General features: G+C 38.2%; 2 protein-coding genes across 2 annotated transcripts; both read right to left on the bottom strand.

The window, feature by feature from the left end:
- Positions 1–5,426: 5,426 nt before the first annotated feature.
- LOC146328246 (von Willebrand factor A domain-containing protein 5A-like) lies at positions 5,427–6,168 on the bottom strand. Its single transcript, XM_084717150.1, has 3 exons — positions 5,986–6,168; positions 5,737–5,860; positions 5,427–5,624 (listed from the first exon to the last, which is right to left on the bottom strand). The coding sequence occupies exons 1-3, from the start codon at positions 6,151–6,153 to the stop codon at positions 5,545–5,547; spliced, it is 372 nt and encodes a 123-aa protein (XP_084573276.1). The 5' UTR covers positions 6,154–6,168; the 3' UTR covers positions 5,427–5,544.
- Positions 6,169–8,162: 1,994 nt separating this feature from the next.
- LOC146328247 (von Willebrand factor A domain-containing protein 5A-like) lies at positions 8,163–23,460 on the bottom strand. The gene is made up of 18 exons (XM_084716279.1): positions 23,351–23,460; positions 22,358–22,405; positions 21,445–21,647; positions 21,128–21,350; positions 19,480–19,646; positions 19,276–19,390; positions 18,963–19,132; positions 18,783–18,871; positions 17,645–17,789; positions 15,880–15,959; positions 15,660–15,774; positions 15,367–15,525; positions 15,144–15,247; positions 14,271–14,491; positions 12,372–12,461; positions 10,207–10,379; positions 8,480–8,603; positions 8,163–8,365 (listed from the first exon to the last, which is right to left on the bottom strand). The coding sequence occupies exons 2-18, from the start codon at positions 22,395–22,397 to the stop codon at positions 8,286–8,288; spliced, it is 2,298 nt and encodes a 765-aa protein (XP_084572405.1). The 5' UTR covers positions 22,398–22,405; positions 23,351–23,460; the 3' UTR covers positions 8,163–8,285.
- Between the last annotated feature and the right edge of the window lie 603 nt (positions 23,461–24,063).

Consider the following 24,063-nt stretch of genomic DNA (forward strand, 5'->3'; position numbering starts at 1 on the left):
TAACCTCAACAACAGAAGCTGCTCCTGACTGTCCACTCAGTCTACCTGGGATAGACGTAGAAGAAGCTCTACATATTAGGAGGTGGGGAAATTCATTGTGCAATAAATCACTCTTACGGAGCTGACAGATTGGTTGACACGCTGGAATAAGAGGAGTTGGCGTAGCCTGGTTCCAAACATCATAATCACAGCCTATACATCTCTCACTGTGTGCAGCAATTTAGTGAAGTGGAAACAATGTTGGCCCTTCAGCGTGAACATCAAGCCAAGTTTCAGCTGAAACCTGAGGATGATTAGATATAAGTGTCATTCAAGAGGAGAGGGCAAGTGAAATCTTTGAAATCATCACAACACATCAACTCCCCTTCAGTTCTGTGTTTGAACGGATGTATCAATTTGGTAAACATAATCATCTTTTAAATCTATTCAGGGATAAACGCTAATATTTTTAAGCCCTGGCCCCACGGTCCAAAAAGCCCCTGAATTTGGTGGCCAAAGTACATATTTAGTGGCCCAAATGTAAACTTATCTAAAACTATAAGAGCACACTCAGTAAAGCGCAGCCTCAATGAGTAACCATTCAGTGTAACCTTACAAAATTATTATATTTCCTGTGACTATTCTGAAATAAATGTCAGGTCTTCTTTCACCAGTGAAATTTAGTTTACATTAGTAGTCACATAACAACATTAGGCCAACCTTTTTTCCCCCCACAAACTGTCCTTCAGTCTGTTTCAGACCAGCTCTGCAAGACAACACTGCCAGAAATCATTTCACCATTTATAATGTTTCGAATTTCGAAAACAAAATACATCAAGAACAGTGATAAATTTGAAATAAAGGGTTGGGGGGAAAGGTCAGAGAAATATTGTAAAAAGAACCTTCAAAAACTTCAGCCTTTAAAGGGGAAAGGTCATCCCCCAAATCAAAAATAGATAATTTTCCCCTTAACTGTAGTGCTATTATTCCATCTAGATTGTTTCGGTGTGAGTTGCAGAGTCTTGGAGATATCAGCAGAAGAGATGACGGCCTTCTCTCGAATATAATGGGACTTATTGGCGCTCTGCTTGTAGTGCTAAAAAGATCAGTTTGAAAAACTCAACAGAAATGTCTTCAGAAATCATGACCATGTCGCTCAAAATAATCCACAGATCTTGTTGTGAGCAGTTTCATGTAGGAACTACTTTCTTTCCGAAGCAGAAGAGAGCAGTTCTCACATGATACTGCTCACAACAAGGTCTGTAAACTATCTTGAGTAACAGGGTCATGATGTTTGGAAAGACAAACTGGTTTCAAATTTTGCAAATGTAATTTTTGGATCTTTGATCACCAGTCCCATTATACTGGAGAGAAGGCGTACATCTCTACATCAATTATGCAACTCACACAAAAAAAATAAAACTAGATGCATAGCGGGGGTTTTGGGGGTGAACTGTCCCTTTACAGCTTTTGAGGGCTGGTGCAGCTACAGCATTTAATGGAAAGTAGGACAGAGAAAGTAGAAAGGAGGATGGATAGTATATCAAGGATGGCGTTTGGTGACTCTGTTTTATACATCGCATTAATGTGTAAACCTGCTACAGGTAGATGTGAACATTGTGGACTACAGGAAATGGTGGAGCACGTACTTTACATAAACAAGACAGACACTCAAAGCTACACTTCAAAGAAACCAAATGACACTAAACATTAGAGGAAGTCTGCTTTGCGCAGACTGCACAAAGTTTTTATACTAATGTGGGTGCAGTCCAGAGCTGCAATAACATTTGGGAAAGCTGCAGTTAAAGAGTTAAAGAGGTCACCCTCCATTTGTCACCTCTAAACACTGATAATATATTTCATACAGTTGTAACATGAGATTTTGATGTGTGGTAGTTGGATTACTCTTATTAAGAAGAAACAGCAGGATGGAGACATAACTTTAATTTACCGTTCTCCACACTTCAGCAGGTTCACAACGTCCTGGTTATACATGTGACTGAACTAACCAGTCAGAAGCAAGAAGGACGTAGAATGGGGTAGATGTGTGAGAAACACAAGAGGCAAATTCAGCAAATTATTTTAACTTCTCACAGATGCTGCCCTAAGTATTGCATGTAAATAATAAGTGTGTGAAAATACATTTGTAAATAGTTAACTGCAAACATTTTCTTTAGCAAATTAAGTCAAATTAACTTCTTTTCTCTCGTCTTTTATAACTAACTGAAATTGAGGGTAAATGAAACTGAAATTGAGGGTAAATTTTAAAGAATGGAAGATTTAAAAAAAAAAAGATATAAGCCTTCACATGTCCATTTAGTCCTCATGTCTTTGTTTCTGTGGCAGTTCGTTTGTCACCCTTTCCAGTTTCAGACTTCTGTTTCATTTTTGGATTTGTTTTATGGACTTTGTGTTCCACTTTTGCCTTCTTTGGATGTGCTTTGCTGTTTGGGTTTATTCTCAGGGGTTCTTATACTAAGTATAAAGAGGTTAGCCTCCATTTGTTACCTCTAAGATTAACAGTCAGAAATATTTAATAAAAGTAGTTAAAGCTTGAATTTACCTGCATGTGATTCCATAAAAAGCATGGAACAGCTGACTCTGTGAACAAGGAAGGATCACACTCTTATGGAGCCACCAGTGAACATATATAGTGGCCCAGCTCAAACCAGATAGCAAGCATGGGGAAAACAAGATGGACACCAACTACAACTAATACAAGGCAAAACTAACTTCAGCCAAATCCCCCCTCTGACTTAGCAGCACATGGTTTGGTCTGTTGAGCTGGCTCCAGGATTTAAGAGGCACCAGCCCTCAGACACTTTTGCTTTTGCTCAACCAGGAATGTACCAAGTTCGTGGAAATTCCTTTCATGTGTTCATAAGAATTGGATGATCTGAGATCACAGTGCCTGTGGCCGTAACTGTTGCTGGTGTGGAGCCCAAAACAATGTTTTTAAGGGTTTTTTCAAGAATTCTGAATCTCAGAGGTCTTTCAATATACAGTCATTAACGTGCACAAAAATTAGGCTGATTGGTCCAGTAGTATTTGAAATTAGCTGTGAACAAGCGTCAGGTCTGTTGGTCACTCATGTGGGCATGGACATATGCATGCAAGTAATCATATATTTCTGGTGGAGACTATTAGGATCTCCTACAAAGTTTCATTTGTATTCAGTTTAGTTTTCCCCCCACAGAGTAAACCATCTAACAAACAAAGTTAATTAAGGATCTCTGGCCAGGTCTCAGTTTTTCTTTTCCACACACCACCAGACATGGTCAAAATTACATCAAAAAGTATTTGTGTGTGGCATCTTGGCAGCTCAGTTGGAAGAGTGTGTGCACCAAGTACTGACGCTGCCAATCCTCAGGAGCAGCTGTGAGTTCAATTCCAGCCTGCACACCACCACTGCACTCTCTCTCTCTCCCCATTTCCTGTCCTTACTTCAACTGTAATATGACTTAAAGGCATAAATGCCCCCCAGAAATAAAAAAAAAAATCTCTTGTTACAAATTATAAACACTTGCTCATCAAATGTATTTAAATAAAATACAACAAAATACTGGCATGAAAAATGTAAATACATAAATACATTCTGTACTAGCTGACGTTACCACATTTTAGGCAGCCTCAACGTGGGACTAACCTTATAATCCCCCTGGGAGGATAAACTCTGCTAATTCCCCAAATCATAAATGTGAAGTGTCCAATCAGGATATCTTGCAGGTGGAAGACTACAAATTCAGAGGTGCATGATGGTAATAGGTAGAAGGTAGTAAGAATAATATTACAGCTCATGTGTTTGCTAATTGCTCTTTTCTTTGAATTGGATCTGGACAACATGCTAGCAGGACCACACCAGTGGTGGAAAGAGTATTGAAAATCCATACTCAACTACAAGTACAGTTACATTACTAAAGCAGTTCTCAATTACAAATGAACTACTGGTGTTAAAAAAAGATTTGGCCCGCAGGCCACCGAGCATCTTTGCTCTTATAGCTTGTCCTCCAGCTCAGAGCACAGACCTCACCTCCAGCTCCACAGAGAAACTGAATAAAATCTTAAACATTTAGTAATGGCGAATTAATGATGATACTTCACACTTATTTAGGTCTTCCCTCCCTCCTTATCCATGAAATTGTATGCATTCAACTTAGATTAAAAAAAAGCCCCTCTGCTGCCTCCCTGTGGCCCAGGGGCGCACTTGCAACTTGAACTTGAACTTGAACTTGAACTCACATTGCTGAGAGTTGTCTAAGTTCAACTGTTCCAAGAAAAAAAAATCTCCAAACAGTTACTGCAATGAAAGCAAGAGAAATGACTTGATTTATAGAATTTTTAATTTGCTTTATTAGAGAAATGAGTCACTTAGCATACTGAATATTTGTCATTTAATGTCAATAACACCTTAAATTAAACAACAACAGCTCCTATGAGGCTAAGCCAGTGTAAAGGGATAGTTTTGATTTTTTTGAAGTGGGATCATATGAGATACTTAGCCATCAGCAAACATCTGTAATTTTACCTCGCAGAATGCAGGAGTTGCTGACCTTCCGCTGCTTTGTTTGTGGTGTAGTGTGACATCAGTAAATGTGAGGTAACCTTTTAAAATACCAAAGTCACACAATAACACAAACTAACCAGTCAGTGGAAGACCAGCCAGTCCTGCAGGGTAAAATTGCTGATTTCACCAGTGGAGTCTGGTTCCAGTGACAGAGCAATATTTGTCCTATAAAAACAATTTCCTGTCTAAAAGGCTGTCTGATGGCATGGTAACATGGTGGAAATATTCAAGATACAGCATATATTTTAACTGATATAGGTGGGCCTTTTTTTAAGGTAACTAAAATACATTTTGCTGTACATTACTTAGCTTACATGCTGGTACTCCTAACTGCTTATCCAAACTGGAGATGTGCCATCTACTGTAAGTAATCCACTGATTATCAATGAACACTGCATACAGTCCTACATCAAATAATTCAAAGAATCCCTTTCACTCTTAGAAGATATATTTTTGCTGAATGTCAAAAACTGATTTCTTGCCCCCCCCACCCCACCCCCACATGATCAAATAACTGACCTGATGAGAAAAGTAAAAAAACGAACAAAAAAAACAAATGAAAAATACAAAACTATAATACCTCTTCATGTTGTCACAGCTTACATTTTTACAATACACTGCACAGAGAAATGTGCCGGTCTTGACCACTTATTTGAACCTCTATGCACATTCATGTTCAAGTTTAATTTCCTTAATTTAAAAAAGTTGCAAATAAAAAGCAATCTTAAAAAGCAACAGAAGAACAAATCAGTTTGTTTGAGTCATGATGGCTTATGGATGAAGTGCAGTGTAAAAACTGTTAGGCTATTAAGGCAAAAAAGCTTACTTTTTTCCATGTGGGTCCATTTCTATGGACTTAAACAACAACAACAACAACAACAACAACAACAAAGATTAGAATGTAAGCAGTTCAAAGAGTAAAGTGCAATGCTTAGAAAGTACTGTAAAAGCAGGATGTTTCTGTGTACCAATACTAAAAAGAAGCTATTTTGATGAAAACCTCACAGCCCCAGGGTGTCTTTCTCCACCTTACAGTGCAGCAGAGCATTTCCAACTTCCACACACTCTGTCACACATGGTGCTGAAAACAAAACAAGACATCAGCAGAGAAGACTGAATGGAGGAAACAGCAGAATTTAACCAGCACACACTGTTAAAAACAAGACATCAGCACTTATAACTGTGGCTGTTACCATTCTGAGCACAGAGCCATGACACAGCCTTCATAGCCAGAAGCTCCCACTCCTCCCGAGCATCCAGCTTGAAACCATGAAGCCAGATCAGAGCCAGAACGGTGGCCCAAACCTCCTGGTTCACCTATTTCACCAAATCAAAGATGCACAGATGTTTAACTCCAGTAGCACGAGTACACATTCAAAGCAAAGCTCACTCTGATACGATTAGCTGCTGTAAAGATATGACTTGCTATCTACCAGACTCACCGATGCATGTTTCCAGCTCTCCACCTCCTCATTGGTCTTACCCAGTGCAGCGGCCAGATCTGGATCTTGTGCCCAGCAGCCAGACACCTTCTGGAGGGAGACCAACTGCAGCACAGGGTCTCTGGGTGTCTGCTTGGGCTCAGTGACTGAATCACCATATTTAAGCATTTGTGAAGAGATAATACAAAGTGTAAGCACTGAATAATCCATATGTAGGGATCATAAGAAAACCCCTGTCTTGTTCATACAACACAAACTATTTTCTGGACCAACATCGAAAATGGGCTAAGGCCACTTGACATTTACTTTAAATTTACATTTTCACTATTCTACACTCTACCTGTCATATGTATATTTCAGTTTTTAATTGTATTGGTACTTTAAATCTTATTTTAATTATTCAAGGGATGCTTTCAATTTTATGTTTTTTGTTTTTTTACGTTTGTGTTTCTTTTTTATCTTATTGTCTGTATTTTTTATTTAATTTCATTTATTCTTTTTGCATTGCAGCATTTGTCATGAGTGTTATGTGGATTATCTGCCTGGATTAATTAAATGCGCCTTTAAAAAATACATACAAAGGTATGTCCATTTGAAGATGTAGGATCTTTGACAGAGTTTTAAAGCCTCAATGAGATTGAGAAATGAAAGACAACATGCCACTTGTTTGCTTACCATTGGTCTGAGGCAAGGATCTCTTACCACCTTTAAAGTAGCCACCAATTTTGCTGAAAACTGTTGACAGACAGGAGATTTCAAGAAAACTATTGCTATGGACACAACTCTGATCATGCTGTTGGTATTTATTTCACATAACCAACATAATGACCTGCTCACTGTACATTATCCCTTACATATAATTTGTTTAATAAATTTTATACATATATGTTTATATATATATATATATATATATATACATATATATATATTTATACATATATATATATATATATATATATATATATATATAAATATACATATAATGATGTGTGTGTTGGGGTGTGTACCAAACAAATATGTGTACTTTTATTTTTTAGGCTAGGGAATCTCTGCAGCACGATTCATTATTAATACTGTTTATCACACATCACACCTTTTTCAAAAGATTGCAATTTGGATATGGCACTTGGCTGTTTTCTATTTCGATAACATTAATTAGTTAATTAACAAATAATTAGCAATTAGTTAATTGTGCTGCTCTAATTTTATATCAAGTTTATTGACGTAAAAACTAAAACACCTGTGAAATATCAGGTTAGTCACTCAAAGTCTCATCAACATGAACTCCAGCGTCATCTGACCACTCATTTAAACACACAGACAGAACGCCTCTGTGTGTCGGTATGAAATAGTTTATCCTCCAGTGGATATGAAGTCAAAATGTTCACAGAACATGAAGTGGTAATCCAGCTGCTACAACACAAACCAAGAACTGCAAAGTCAACTCAAACTCACTTCTCGTTTTTTGTGTGTGTTATTCTGACTGTAGGGGACACATGTCACACTAGAGGAAACTGGGGACAAAAGCCGCGTCCCCACGTGAGACAAGGGTCAGTTGTTCCGGGTAGAGTAAGTCTGTAGGAAATGATTGTAAGAGAATGAATGTGTTAAGGGTTACAAATATGTCAATGCAAGACATAAATATGCATATAAAGGGTTAAAAATATGTGTATACTGGTGATAATATGCGGAGTGTGAAGGGTTAAAAAGTGTTTTAAAATACATAAATATTCATAGGGTTTAAATGGTTAAAAATACAGCATATGTACAGGAATTTAAAATGTCAAAAAGATGTTAAAATTAGAACAATATTACACTTAATTATGTAACGGTAGTACAGCTGATGAAATAAATATAAAGTTTAAAAAATTAAAAGTGGTTAAAAAAAAGGCATCCCTATTTTTTTCTTCATTGTGTCTTAAATAAAAAAATGCCAGATTCATTATAAATTACTTTTTACTGTGTTAGTGCGATATTCAGACAGGTGATCAAGGGCACACGGAGCTCGGGGGGAATCCAAGACCCCATAGATGCAACAAACTGTTTTTCAAAATATGTTGATTTATTGTTTGTCACTGTATGCATGATTAATGAGTTAAGATTCAGGCCCAAAAATTCATCTTTTTTTTAAAGTGAAACAATCACTAGTACATCATTAAACATTAAGACTGTTCTTGTTACATGGTTTATCCTGGATGGATGAAGCAGAGTGCAAATATGCTAAGGCACACAAGAGAGTAACATTGAAGGCTGCAGGATGGAGTAAATCTGCTTGCGGAGAAGCCAGTTTAATGAAAACCTCACAGCCCCAGGGCGTCTTTCTGCACCTCACAGCCCAGCAGAGCATTTCCAGCTTCCACACACTCTGTCACACATGGTGCTGCAGAAAAACAAACAAACAAACAAGTCATCAGCAGAGGAGAAACAGCAGGATTTAACCAACACACACTGTAAAAAGAAAAAAAAGATCAACACATTTTATTTTGGTTGTTACCATTCTGAGCACGGAGCCATGATGCAGCCTTCATAACCAGAAGCTCCCACTCCTCCCGAGCATCCATCTTGAAACCATGAAGCCAGATCAGAGCCAGAACGGTGGCCCAAACCTCCTGGTTCACCTATTTCACCAAATCACCAAATACACAGATGTTATGGAGAAGAGAAAGAAAATAAAGAATTCAGGGGAAAATGTGACTGTATTGTTTTGTTGTAAACTGTTAAATGGGTTCTGTATCCTGGGGAACAAGTCATTTAGACAGACAATAAGTAGGTGCACATTATATACATATGTTTATATGTATGTATATATGTAAATATGTATATATTTATTTATGAAAAACTATCACTTACATTTTAACATCTTTGATAATTAGACATTGAATGTCTGTATCCTGGGGGATACATTGCCCAGATAAGAGCATAAAACATGGATAATCAGTCAGAGATACACTTGTGTACTCTGTACAGCTAATCAATAATATATTAGTAATTTATTATTTATTATTATGAAATACTGATGGCATATTTTGATTGTGAGCATCTTTTCTTTTTCCTGTTTCTTCAGTTTCCACTGCCAGTATATGGCTAATTAGGGGAACCACAGGGAAGATGGTAGTTTAAAAACAGGAATAAGATGTTTGGTTTACAATTGTCAATTACTCATTATTTATTTAAAGATATGATTTGTTTCCAGTGTTCAAAATGTGTGACTACTTCACTTTCACACGCTGATTAAGTGTCTATAGAATGTTTTAAAAGTTGGCACTTGAACTACTAAAAGAAGAGGTAAATGTTAATTATTTAATTATTTATCTTATTGGAAAACAAATGATATTTTGCAAAAAAAAAAAGGAGAATTAATCAGGTGTCAGCAAGCCATTATTTTGCTTAAAAATGAAAATGAAATGAAATATTTTCCTCTCTAGGTTTTGGATTTGGTTTCCATAGCTTCTCAAGAGAGACTCAAGACACTTGAGCCACTGGACAGGGGCAAAAAAGCTACATTCAGCTCTGGAGCCGCAGGTTGCCAACCCCTGGCCTAGATTCAGAGAGAATTTAGATTAGAAAATAGCAATTAATTATAATCCAAAATATTTGTATGTGGTCGTCAAAACAGCAGTAACAAACAAGACGGCACAAACTGTTGCTGTCACTCTCTTCAGCTCAAAAAGAAGACAGCAGCAGAGTTTTGTACCGGTGTTACTGTAGTTCGGCCACCACACGATGTGTCACACACCAAGGGAGGACTAGCTGCTGTAAATCTGCTGCAGACTCATTTTCATAGATTGTATTTTGGGTTGCTTGTCTTTCATTATAAATCCTTTTTTTTTGTTGTTTTTATATTCATGCAATACACAGTCGACCATATTTACACACCTGCAGTTTTGTATTTGAACACTAGGTGGAGCAGTTTTGCAAGATTTTTCTTTCACTGTGAAATTCTCAACACAGGTTAATGAGTGCTGTGATGTGCTTGACAAGATGTGCATAATTAAACAGGCTGAATTTGAGACATTCTGAGTTTTAAATAACTTTACAGAAACAGACAGTGTCTGTATTCACTTTTTTTTTTTTTTTGCGTACCCATACACCACTTCATGTGCCCCTTATATAGTGCTTCATTAAATCTCTTTTTTGAAATCATTATAAACCATGTCATGAAATCTGTTTAAAAACAGGTCCCATTTTTTAATTGTGTTATTATTTTTGACACTGACTCACCGCTGAAGGTTTTTTGTTCTCCACCTCCTGACTGGTTTTTCCCAGTGCAGCAGCCAGAGCTGGATCGAGCACCCAGTAGCCAGACGCCTTCTGGAGGGAGACCAACTGCAGCAAAGGGTCTCTGAGAGGCTGCTTGGGCAAGCAGGGTGCCTGAGGAAGGCCTGAGGAAACACAAAATCAAAGAACATGCAAAAATAAAATGAACCAAGTGGATTATTGTACTGTTTTAATTTTCCATATTCAATACTAATGTATAGATGTATAATGAAGATGAGAAGATTTGAGCAGCAGCTGTTATTTCAGGTTATTCATGTTATTCATGTGTGTTACTTTATTTGTCCAAATCATGTCTTTGCTTGCATATTTGTACATAGCTTCTGCTTTTCCTACTAATGCAATTAAAAAAACAATAACATGCTGGCTTATGAGGGAGACAGTCTTTGATAAATCAAATAATTATTGAGAGAAAATGCATAACTGAGTTGCACAAAAACACTAAAGATGTTATCAATAAGCAGCAATACAGTAATGTGGCTCCAGTCTAGATTGAGTCACAACAAAGGGGAGAAAGGTGAAAGGATTCATCTTCACATTAAGTTTTTTTTTTTTTTTTAATTAAAGTTATCAAATTCAGATGACTGTCACAGATTTAATCTTATATATGAAAGACAGAAATTACAGTAGCATTTAAAGCTGGATATTTTTGCATTTACAAGTTCCCATTTGGTATGGATCAGTTTTCAAAGAATCACCTTATTACTTATTGACATCAAAAGATAATGTACACCAATCAGAATTAAGATGGGTTAAAAGTGGCTAAACATAGCTGAAGGTAAAGTCAAGTCAAATAGCTTGGTTTTGTTTCTGCTCCTCTGAACAAGTAAATCTTTGCCACTGAAGAATCCATTTCAATAATGATGATGTCATGTGTCAAATGACGCCTTGGGACCCAGAAAGAATTTATGCCACACATTTCAGTTTTAAAGAAACATATTTGGGATATAATATTGGAATATAATATTCATAGTTATGTTTTCATTAGCACATGACCACCTGAAGAATAATTTTTGTGTTTTTGCTACCTCAGACCCTGATTCCAAAAGTTGAGCCGCTGTGTAAAAAGTAAAATAAAAACACAATGGGATGATTTGCAAATATTTTTCAACCTATACTCAGTGAAAACAATACTAAGACAAGATATTTAATGCTCAAACTGATAAACTTCTTTTTGTATATATACACTCATTCTGATCTGAATTTTTAGACAGGGGCATGGTGTTAAATTTCCTTTTCTTTTAACTGCACAACAGCATTTGGGAACTAAAGAGACAAATTTCTAAGTTTTGAAAGCGAAATTCTTTCCCATTCTTGCTTGATATACAACTTCATTCCCACTGATGTATTTTTTTTAAGCGCAGAGATTTCTCCAGATTCTCTAAAACATTTAAGGATATGATGGGTTGTAGATGGTGAAATGAGAAATGTAGTTCTTAAACTGGACTATTTGCTCATTCAGTTTTTCACAAAGTGGTGAACTTCCTTCCATCCTTGCGCGAGAATGACTGAGCCTCTTGAGGCTATACTGTATTCAACTGAGATTGAAAAGTATTTGCAAATCATTGCAAACGTTTTTATTCATGTTTTACACAATGTCCCAACTTTTTTGGAATTGGGGTTGTATCTACAGAGGGTGCAGGTCTTCTTTCATGGAGGCCGCCATGTTGAACTGCCATGTTTCTACAGTAGTGCAGGACAAACGTACAAACCAAACACTAGCTCTAGAGAGGCACTTTAAATTTTTTAATGAGTTTCGCAGCAACCTTTCAAAAGCACTATCATCAGTCTGGATGAAAAGTATAAATACATGTTGTCAAATTTATTAGATTAGATTAGATTAGATCAGATTAGCCTTTATTGTCTCCCTTAGGAGAAATTTGTCTTGAAATTTGAACACAGACACAGCCACACACATGTACAGTCAAACTACAGTAGTATAGCATGATGCCCTAAATCCAAGTTTTGCACAGATGCCCTACCTTAAGTAATTGCACAAAAGTCCTATACAAAATTATTGCATAAATGCCCTACACAAGGTTATTTCACAGCAAATGTCCTACATTAAATTAAATGTGTGTACCACTGAAAAAAATAAAAATAAAACATACCTCTGTCAATGAACGGCTTCGCCATTTCGTCATCCACACATTCACTTGCAACTCCACATTCAATATCGCATAGATCTTCACTCATGAAATCTGGTAAACAGACACAGTATCAAAGGTATACCAGAATTTTTATTTTCTAATCTAAATAATCTCTGTTTCTGAACTGCACATTCAATTGTGCAGTGCATTAAATTGATGCTGGATTTTGTTGCCCTTCTATGTGCCTGACCCTGATTTGCTTCATGTTCAGCATTAGACACTCATCTGACCTCAGCCGGAGTGGTAATCTAGATTTTCTACTCACTAATATGATAGTATTACAATATTTATTACATTGAGCTCAGGACACAACCTGAAGACACCTGCTGGGCTCCAAATTTTTTCACAAATAAATGTGAAACCTGTGTGGAAAACACAGTTTTTTGGGTTTGTGTAACTAATGTTTGCTTTTTATGGGGTAAAACTATTTAGTTATTGGGCTTGTAATGAGTATTTTTGTGTTCAGTGGATATAGAAATACACCTCTATGTGTTCAAAAGGCCAATGAAAATTTTCCTCACTCACCGTATGAAACAGACTGAGGCATCATAGCACAGCAATAGTTAACCATCCCACCACACACTGAGGTAAAAAGAGAGTAGGATATTTAATGAATGTCATCAGATATTCCATAAACATCAAACAATAGACTGAAAATAAACCGATAACTGATAATAACTGTGCTCGGGCAAAATTACTTTATCAACACTTAAGTGACCCGACTCACAGAAGTATTAGTAGTTAACGTAAAAGTTTGACAATTTGGAAAATTAGCTTTTTTGTTTTCTCATTTAGAAGAGAAGACTGATACCCCTCTCTTACCTGCCTGTTAAGTCTTCAGTCAGCAATTGATTAGCTTAGCTTAGCATAAAGACTGGAAATAGGGAGAGACAGCTAGCCAGGCTCAGTTTAAAGGTAACACTGTTATACCAGCAGCACCTCTACAACACACTAACTAATATGATGTATCCTGTTTGTTTATTCTGTACAAAAAACAAAGAGTAAAAATGACAAAGTCTGGTTTTTATGGAGTGCCATCCCTCCTTCTTCCACTCCCTGTGTCTGTTTTACACAAACAAAAAACTGAACTTTTTTTCAGATTCTGAAGGGGGGCATCACAAAAAAAGTTTGGGAATCACTGTCATAGCTGATAAGAGAAAATCACAATTATATTACAATTAACTTAATAAACTAAAAGTATATTGTTGCTCACATTATAACATTTTTTATTCTACATAAATTATTTTTTCATGATTACCAAATGATATATAAACGGTTAAGAAATATGGTTAATGGTTAATAATTAGTTTGTAAATTGTGTATAAACATTATTTAGCTGCTATCATGAAGTTGTAAATATTTATTATAATATCTTACATATGTAACTTGTGTACATTACAGTATGTTACATTTGTAAACTTATGTAAGTAGTGTACTTATTTTAACCCAAACTGTGATCTTTTCCTAAACCTGACCAAGCAGTTTTTGTGTCTTATTCCAGAAGTCCACCTGGATGTTGCTTGTTTATTATTGCTAATAAACAGTAATAACAGCTGACCAAGTTGTCATATTTGACAAGTTGTGAGTGAGAACATGTCTGTAAACATTATCTGAATGGTTATTGTAAGTTATAACTGATGTTTATAGTACTTTATAAATGGTTAATGAAGAGGGCCATTATAGAGTTGCAACTGTTGTTGTCACAACTGCTCATTAAATATATATAAAGTGCATATAAACATGATTTAAATGTTTGTAAGTAAAAACAACTAATTGCCAAAGTTAAATTAACTATGAAGTTACCATTTATTGATGATGTTATTATAAACTGTTACCATTTCCTCTTGAAAAACTACTCACTGGGTGTTGGAATATTTCTGCGCGTCAGAGGTCCTTCAATTGCTTCGCCGTTGCCTTTGTTGACAGCAATGAAAGCAGTGAAGACACTGCTCACTCCTGATTGGACACTGAGCTCCACCACCTTCTTCTTCACTCCTTCATCTTCCTCGCCTTCATCGTTTCTCTCCTCCATCTCCAGGGAGCGAATGAGAGTCTGAGCAGCCAACCTGTGGACAGTTAATCTGCCGGCAGGAGCGAGGAAGAAACACAGGTCGCTTTTACCTTTCAAAGAAGAGTCCAGCCAATATTAATAAAGGATTATAAAAACATAAAAGAGGCTGATGTTATTAGTTTGGTTATAAACCAAACAAATTTAACTTCTGACCAGCTGGTGGTGCTAGAAGAAAATTCAGAGGAACAGCAAAGCTCAAGCAATTCATCATTCACATTCATGTTGCCTGAATCACTGTGCCAAATCCATCCTGGCAATCCATCCAAAACCTTCTGATATCTCAGCAGTTTCCTGAGACCGTGGGCCTCAGCTCAGACAAAGCTTAGTTTTCTTGCCGTCAGGTTTTTCTATCGCCAATTTTTTTTGCAATCATCGAGTCTAAATTTAAAAGGGATGGGTTACACATAAGTGTGCCAAAAAACTACAGTTAAGCACATTAAAATCACATTACACTTTGTACCCACTCCACTTTATGCATACTACCAAAACAGTCAGTATTGTAAAGTCAGTACATAATTTAGAGCGGTGATTATCAAAGTGAGGGGCTACAGAGGGTTGACTTTGGGATTTTACTATTTTTCTATTTGGGGGGCCTTGGCATGGAAAAGTTTGGGAACCCCTAATTTAGAGTACTCTTGCTGTCAGACCAAAACCTGTTTTACCCAGTGTCTTCTGCAGGTTTGAGACCGAAGTGGAGCTGGCTCTGAGATGGATGACCTGCCAGGCTGTACTTCACCGTCACACAGCCCTCTGCTGCCTCTGAACTCTGAGAAAGCATCGCAGTGTTGGAAGGTAATCTTAACATGACATTTACAGAAAAAAATATTTCTAACCTGGCAAATTAGACTAGAGATTTATTTCACTATGAGGTGGCGCTGCTCCTACCTGTCCAGTTAGCTGGGCATAAACCAGTGACCTCTGACCCTGGAAAATTGCTGTGATTGGTGGAGAGAGGACAGTGACAGAGACCCCCTTTGGCAAATCCCATGTGACTGAGATGTCCTCTACAGCTGGCTGCAGAGCAAACCGCAGCGACTGCATCACCTGAAGAGTAAAGAAGACAAAAAGTTGGGAGGGGCACTAGGCTTTTCATAAATGCATTTACCTACATTTGAAATCATGTCTTCAGTCCAAATTGCATTTGTATTATATGTTTCATAGTGATTGTGATGTCTTACTTTGGGTTGCATCCTATCAGTCCCTGTGATGAACTGAGCGTGACCTCCTCCTTCCTTGGCCAACCCATTGATAAGAGCAGAGCTGGCCCCTTCTCCAATCCCAAAAGAGAAACACCTACAATACAGTAGTTTTGTTTTTAACACACACCTATACAGTACTAGAACATGGGACATATTTCAAGAACAGTGTTCATTGCATTTTGACCTTTGGTGGTTTCACCTGTGGGAATCTGAATTCTTCTTCACCAGATCAGTCACTTCTTTGGTGTTCCCCACCTCTCCGTCAGTGAAGACAAACAGCTAGGGAGGACAGTTTGCACAACACACCCAGAAACATGCAGCATGTGTCGAAAGTCAACCACATATTGTCTAAGAGCTGTGTTGGATTGCTGTTTCTCAAACACAAGTCTTTTAAGCAGTAATGTCAAAGAACAACAAAGGTGTGATGTGTGGAGTTTGAGCGTCAACCAACCGGTTTGCTCAAGATTCTATTTGGAAACATGTGAATAGAACAGTAGCAGCTATTGAGTAGATCAATCAAAGCACGTTTGATGGATTGGACATGATACTCTATGCCTAATCTAGTTCCAATATTTTTTTTTCTCTGAGTACACCAGCTGTCAAACATTGTATGCTCCATTAAAACACTGACGCCACACAGCATGCTCAGTGGGTGAACAGCAAGTGAACCCCAGAGCACATAACAGGCAGCAGGTTTAAGACATTATACAATATACAGAGCTAAAAAAAACAAACTGCTGCATTGTCCACTAAAAAAATTTTGCAGGAGGGGCCACACCTGCTTCTGTCAAAATCTGGTTCAAACATTCCTGCCATGACAGGACCACAATTCCAGCGCATTACTATGCACTTTGTAATTCACCTGTGCGTTGTCAAGCATTTGGTCCAGTGGGTGTAAGTGTGAAAGGCCAGCCACATATCCAGAAAATAATATTGTGTTCTGAACCGTACAGAGTACCAATATGTGAATGCACTGCGGCATTAATATACAGCTTTTATAGGCTGAAGATATGAACATATGTCACTTTTACAGGAAAAGGAGAAAATTGACCAAGGCACCAAATTTGCCCAGCTGTTACTGGAGCACAGAGCAAAAATGCACAGCACTTTCCCACCTGGATAAAGCAGCATAGGCCAGTATATCTGGTTACCAGCATGAATAGGATAATGCAGGCAGGTCTATGCTGGTTCTTCAGCAAAGAGTCTGCCAATCACCAGTTCTCTGTGATTTGTATGGGCAGAATTGCATCAGCTGCTGCAGCTGCTCCTTCGCCTTAAAAGGTGAGGTGGAGCAGATTTCTGACTTGAATGCCTCTTTGATGGCACACCCTAAGATAGTGTGTTTCAGGTGCATCCACCCACTCAACCCATGTGGCCTTAAAATTATGATTAGATCCAGGTGACCAGCAAGCGATGGATAGATACCAGGTGAGAATTGTTAAATTGCAATTTTTTTGTCATAGTTTTTAACACTATTCCATAAACGCTGCGCTTTTCCTCCAAAAATGTAGCATTCCCTTGTTGACCCACAACAAATTACCATGTAAGTGATGAAACACAAACAGGCGTCTATTTTCAGTAGAACATCGGAGACCCAGTTTCTCCCCAAATACTAACAAATCACTTTATGTTGCTTCACTTGAATGAACCTGGTTGTGCCTCTTCTCACATCTTTGCACCATTACTGCTGTGCTAGATCCAAAAATACCAAACAGCTGAGCAAAGCAAACTTAAAGATCAAGAAAATCCTAAACTACCACAGCATCATAGTTCTGTCACCAAAAGCCCCTAGTGATGGTGACTTCATTGTAACAAGGTTCTTGTACACCTTGTGTAACACATTTTGTGTAGTGAATTTATGTGAAAATGTGTGTGTGTGTGTGTGTGTGTGTGTGTGTGTGTGTGTGTGTGTGTGTGTGTGTGTGTGTGTGTGTGTGTGTGTGTGCGCATGTTGTAGGTCTTACTTGTCTAGGTTGACTGGGAATGCAGGGCTGGCTGTAAATGTGTTTGAGGGGCTCGAGGATCTCTGTTCCTCCCAAATCAGCATTCATCTCTTCAACTTTCTTCAGAGCCTCCTCCATGGTCTTCTCACTATACTCCACACTCTTACTGCCATCAGAAAAACATAAATGGTTTTATTCGGTAGTGTAGGTAGTTTTCATTATGTAAAACATTCAAATAGTGGTATAAATACATACTGTATATTTTAGCATAAGAGTGCTATTTTTACTGCGCCCTTCTAAAAACTTAACCATGACCTGACATTTCCTAATGATGAAGTTGCCATATAAACCCCCAGAATCAAAGGAACAGCATGTTAAATATGCCCACCTGTTGGAAGGTAACTCCAAACAATCAGGGCAGTATATAACCAGAGTAACTCCTAACAGCTTCTTTCCATGCTATCTGCTTTAACTCTGACTTTAGCTAGCCTACTAGCTACCGTTAGCCTAGATAGCTGCGCAGATAGACGCCAAATTATGACTTGAGTTGAGCTGGACTTGCAGTTTGAGTCACCAGTGGAGTATTTATGTTCACACTGCAGGCAACAGACCCGGGCTCAGCAGCCTCTCAGTGAACACAGCTACACCAACACAGCCTCCGAGACCAACAGAGGCCAATTCGATGACAGTGACTGCAGTACTAAGCTGATATACAATGGCTATGATCAGGACTGGGCGGGGAGAGGAGATGGGAAGCAGAGAGAATCGACAGGAATCCCTGGCATCAGAGAAGCAGCAAAGAGCCACAATACTTTCACATCTAATGCAGTGGATTAAGACTTATTGCAGCAAAACCAGAGTTTGTTATTGTGGAACACTAGGCAGACAAACTAAGTTAAGTTCTGTTTAGTTTGAAGTGTGTTTTATGAACAAGCTTGTCTTAGTTTGGTAAAAAAAAAAAAAAAAAAGACTAGTTTAATTCTAAAATGTTGGGTGTGAATGTCTAAAAACAGTAACATTAAACATGGTTTCACATGATCACCAAATATCAGTGATTGTCTGCTTAATAGAGCTGACAAGACTTATGCATGTAAAAACAGTGGTATCAAAAAATGAAGCACATATTTGTTCAACTGAGTCACCCGAGGGAGTGACTTACGGAAAGATGTGTTCATAACTGGATCCAAAACTGTAGATGTTAAAATAACAGCCCAGTGGTAAGCTCTTCAGCAGGAGCAGCAGGGTATCCTTAAGGGAAGAGAGAAAACATAGTGTTAGCCACTGTGTTGGAGGACCACTACAAATTAATTTTATGACAGAAACAACCCAAAATAAATACCTTTGCACTGCCAATGCGAGTTTCTTGGTCGTTATAGGTAGAAAATTCCATACTTCCAGATCGATCCAATAAGAACACAAACTCTCCACATGAGGCGACTGAAGACATCACAGCCTGAGGAAACTCAGGGTACAGGCTCAGCATCACCACTGGATCACCCATCAGAGTGCCTGAAACACAGAGGAGAGACAGAAACAGGACCACAAATCTGACTTTTACCATTTATTCCAACACATTTTACTCATTTAATTAAGCTGGAGAATAATGAACTTTTTATTTGCACAGTAACAACTTCACTAATTCACTCACTCACCAGGTTTGGCAGAGGCCTGTCCTGCTTCCACCACAGCAGTCGGCTGGTGGGCGTCTTTGTAATAAATCAGCAGTTCAACATCTCTGTCAAACTTGTGCCCTGCAGCCAACTTGACCTGAAGTTCACAAAACATACATAAATATAAAGTAAAGAATAAATAAAGTGATATATCAATCACATCAGACACATTAGCGCTCTACCTACCGTGGCCTGGGTCTGCTCTGTATTGAGGTACTGGAGAGGATCCAGGGGACAGTTGGACTCTACTTTAGAGACTGGACGAGGAGAGGACACACGGGCAGAGAAAGACAGACTGTAGGGCACCAGAGAGGCTGGAACAGAGGTCACCTGGACACTCCCACCTTCACTACCTGTACAGAGCATAAGACAAGTTCTAAAGGTAAGATAAGATAAGATAAGATAAGATAAGATAAGATAAGATAAGATAAGATAAGACAAGATAGACCAAGATTGTCATTAAGACACAATGCTTCCCCCAATTGACGACATATTCCATCAATTGCTATTTTCACTACCAGACGGTGGGGGATGCTGTCACAAAATTTGTCACTTGAAGAAGAAGAGAACCGCTAGAATTGAACAGCAGAAGAAGAAGATGATATTCTGTAGCTCGAAAACATTAGTGCTCAGCTGCAGATCCACCGGCCCAAACTAAACAGACCCTTTCATTGTTCAGTAGCCATTATTTTAAAATGAGTATTAGCATTAGTTTTAGCTAGATGTATACATTAAACTGGCAACTGAGTGCATATGACAGTGGTCACATATGACTGGTTACTAGTTTTCCATCCCTTCCAGGCCACAGTTCATCCAATTAACTTCATTTATCTGAACTAGATGTTCCAGTGCTTTTTATACAGAAAAATCTCTTCTTGTATTTGTTCACAGGCATCAATGTTACTAAGCAGTGTTGACCTATGTTTATGACAAGCAGGGTGGGTGCAGTCAGCGCAAGAGCCACCAGGTGATACTGACTTGTGTGGTGTGGCCAAAAGCAGGGGGTAGACGAAATAGTGTGGGTTTAGTATAAACATAACACAAACTGCAGGAGCTAGCATAGCTAGCATGCTAACAACAACATTTCACAGAGGTGTTAAATATAAGGCACATATTACTATTTAACCTTTGTCACTGTACTTGTACGCACTACAGACAAGCAGCATCCCTTCTTCTTTGCTGCTTGTTTTGTCCTGCAGTTATAAAACTAACTTTGAAAGTTACGTTTATTGTTAAGCTTTATAATATCCTGCCTCAGATCACATTCAAAAAACAAATGCCATAAAAGTTTTTGTTAAAGGTGTTCTGTGGAATTTCTGACCACAAGTAGCGCTATGAAATATTGTTCTCACAAGTGGGACGCCCAGTTTGTTTTTATATCGTGCATACAAAAAAGTAACAAACAAGCAAGTGTGCAGCGATGCAATGCATAGTCTTGTCCATTGTTTTTCTATTTCGCTGATCATCAGTTGGTAACAGTAACAGGAAAAAAAGGAGCAATGTGCATGCAAAGACAGTGAAGTAGAGAATGAAGTAGATGATGATTTATGAAGAAGGAAATACAAAAATATGTTTGTCAGATCTCAAAGCTAAACTCAATGCATTTTTGTAAATTAATGTAAAAGAACATTTGTTTGTTTACAATAAAAGTCCCCAGGGCCTTTGTAAGTGTGAAAAAGTATAAACTGTTGAATATCAACATCAATTTTGGTCTCAAAAAGGCTGGAAGGCAGGTAACCTGTTCTGCCACGGTATTGCACAACATTATTTTAGCCAGTTTGTATGGACAAGTTTGGTGTGCAGTAAGCTACAAAGTGTTGGCTGGTTTTCCTACCCTGAGGTTGGTAGCGAGGGTTGAGCACAGCAGGCAGACAAAACCTCAGCCCGTCATCAGCCTGCACAGCCAGCTCAGTGACATACTCCAGCCTGATGGAGGCGCTCTCTCCTGGAGGCAGACTGCCCACACTCAGAGAGAATATATCTGGACTCTCCTCGCTCTCCTCCAACAGGAAGGCCTGCTGACCGGAGCTCAAAGCATCATCATACTCCTCACGAGCCTGCAGTACAGAGGGCACATGTGAGTAACTTTCACTGTGTTTATTGTATTTTTAAGCTCCATTGTACTAAGAAAGACTTTACTGTCCAGCTCACCTCCTGTTTCTCCTTCACCTCAGCTACAATCTGTGTCTGTCCAATGGTAGCACTGAAATGACAGACAGCAGCATCTCCAGGCAGAGGGAAGACAAAAACAGCCTCTAGTGGTTTGTCCTCCTTGTTCTCGTAGTTCAGAGTGGAGACCACTGTAGCCACATGGTCCCTCACCTCCACCTCCACCTCCACGCTCTTCAGAGGAACTGACCAAGAGACAGAAGGAAACACAATGAACACAATGAACACAGACTGTACATGTTCTGTGGATAAAGACATTTTCAACTTGTGATATATCAACTAATGATAGTAAGTATCTGCAGCATTTGCTGAATAGGAGTGATTGTTACGAGACTCCCACAGTTTGTGGTATTCACCTGCTAATCAAGAAACATAGCAAAGGCTAAGTCTTAGAGTGAAATTGGAGTGAAATTTCTGTAGAAATCGATAAGCAGAATTGAAATTAAAATTTCTTAATGATTCTTTTGGAAACATAATTTTGGAATAGATTTTCTATTTAGAAATGGTTCTTGATTTTCAACACTAGTTGGGACAGTAAAAAAAAATGTAGCGACTGAGGATCACTTTGGCTGTATTCACACAAAACCCAGCGTTGTACAGAGGTGTTATTGCTTTAGAGCCTACCCCACTGTTTTCTTCCTCACTAAACCACTAACTTTCTTATTTCACTCTTTATGTCTCTCTCCTTCTCTCTCTTGGTTGTTGAGCCAGGGAGGAGGGGACCACTTTAGTTGGTGTGTTAACAAACAATGCTGCATAATCTACCTTTCAACACGCCTCTGACTAGTTGTGTGCAAAGCAGGATACCTTTCATGCCTAGTGGCCATTGAAGCATTCCAGCTCCAATACAAGACTTTAAGCCTTTACATTTGAGATTCCTGTCTTTTTGTTTTACCTGGTTCCTTCTGGGCGGTTAGCAGACCACAGCAGTCCATCTTTGAACCTGTGCAACAAGAGTATTGTAGTGATGAATGGTAATGACAGTTAATGTACATTATGGATGTTCTTCAGCAGTAAAAAAATACGCTGTGTCATAACAACATGATAATACAAATAGTAATACAGTTATTATTATCATGGGCCACCCCAAGGGGCTCCAAACAGTTTCAGGGGAAGCTGTGTGAATGGAGGTGGAAAAAATATCGCATTCGTATTTATATTAATTAACAAAAAAAATCATAGAGTAGCCCGAGTGTGTGTGATTTGTTTGCAGAGATCGTTCTTAGGGAACTGTAGTTTTAGTAAAATTTACAGTTTTTTTTACCACTTCCTCAGAGTCAGAAACTAATCCATGTCCTTCGACACACCTTCTTTATTTATTAACTTGTGTCAAATAGCGGCTAGGTTAATCACGCTCACAAATATACCCAGGAATTAAAAGCGAAACTGAGCAAGCAGGCTACGGTGGAGGAGGAGGGGGGTGGATATCTAAATCCAAAAAAACAAACCCCAAATTATATTATATCCAATCTCTCTATAAGCTTTCTGTAATCATCTACTGTATCAATCTATCAATACATATGTAAACTAAATATGATTTAAAATATGACTTCTGCAGTCTCAAGCTTTACAGTTTTTTTTTTACTATGTTAGTATTTATTTTTCTTTGACTGTTCATGCAAACAGCTGTGGGCTGGATGAATACAGATTAAAAATAGCATGCTGAGATGTCTCACTGACGGAAAATTACAGATCAAAACAGGAACAAATTCTTATCTGTTGACGGTAACCAACCTTTTTATTTATTATATTTTTAATATCACAATATTCTGCTAAAGTTCGTGTGTAAATTCAAACCCAACGTGACAACATCTGTATCCAGCAGAATTACGAAGGTTTGTCCGTATCGTCAAAACAGTGCCTCTGCTAACCAGAGAAGACAGCCTACCTCTGGGGACAGATGTACGTGTCCGGGGCAGATCAGTTCCCTCTGCGTGGAGACAACAGGCAGGGATTTCTATCAGGAAGAGACTGTCAGCTGCAGCAAAGTGAGTATCACGCCTCCTGGGTACGCTCGATTTCAACACAAACGCGCACCGAGTGGGTGGAGCTTGAATGCAAAATCTTAATGTTAGGGAAAAAATGCCCTCTGGCTGCTGTTTTGCTTCTAAATTGCCCCTGAAGTATCGTGACACCTCGAAATAGCGTTTGGTGAAAGGCGGAACGTTGCAGCTGCTACTGGAAATCATGAAAACCCACCTATTCTGCTAAGATAATTTGTAATTTTACGTTTAATATATTTTTATCTTATTGCGTATTTTTATTTTACAAGCTTGGCTGCTATTAAATTCAATAATACAGCACACAACACGCATCTTTGCAGCAACATAACACCATAAATGTACAAATATTTTGCAGATGATATGAAGACACCCTTTGGTTTGTTCTTTCTAAGACACAACTATTAATATACAAAACATGTCATTTAAAAACAAGTTGAGTTGTCAAATCCCTTCTCTCTTCTGGTTTTAATGAAATTAACACCAAATTGTTGCAAATTGTTGTTTGTTTTTTTTTCATAAATCACAGGGTTTTTTGCAAGTAATCAATTATAAAACAAATGACAACATTCAAAATCAAGCTATATCAAACTATATAACA

Source organism: Lutjanus erythropterus, chromosome 4 (genome assembly GCF_056507025.1).
Source record: "Lutjanus erythropterus isolate fLutEry1 chromosome 4, fLutEry1.hap2, whole genome shotgun sequence".
In the NCBI taxonomy this organism is placed as follows: Eukaryota; Metazoa; Chordata; class Actinopteri; order Lutjaniformes; family Lutjanidae; genus Lutjanus; species Lutjanus erythropterus.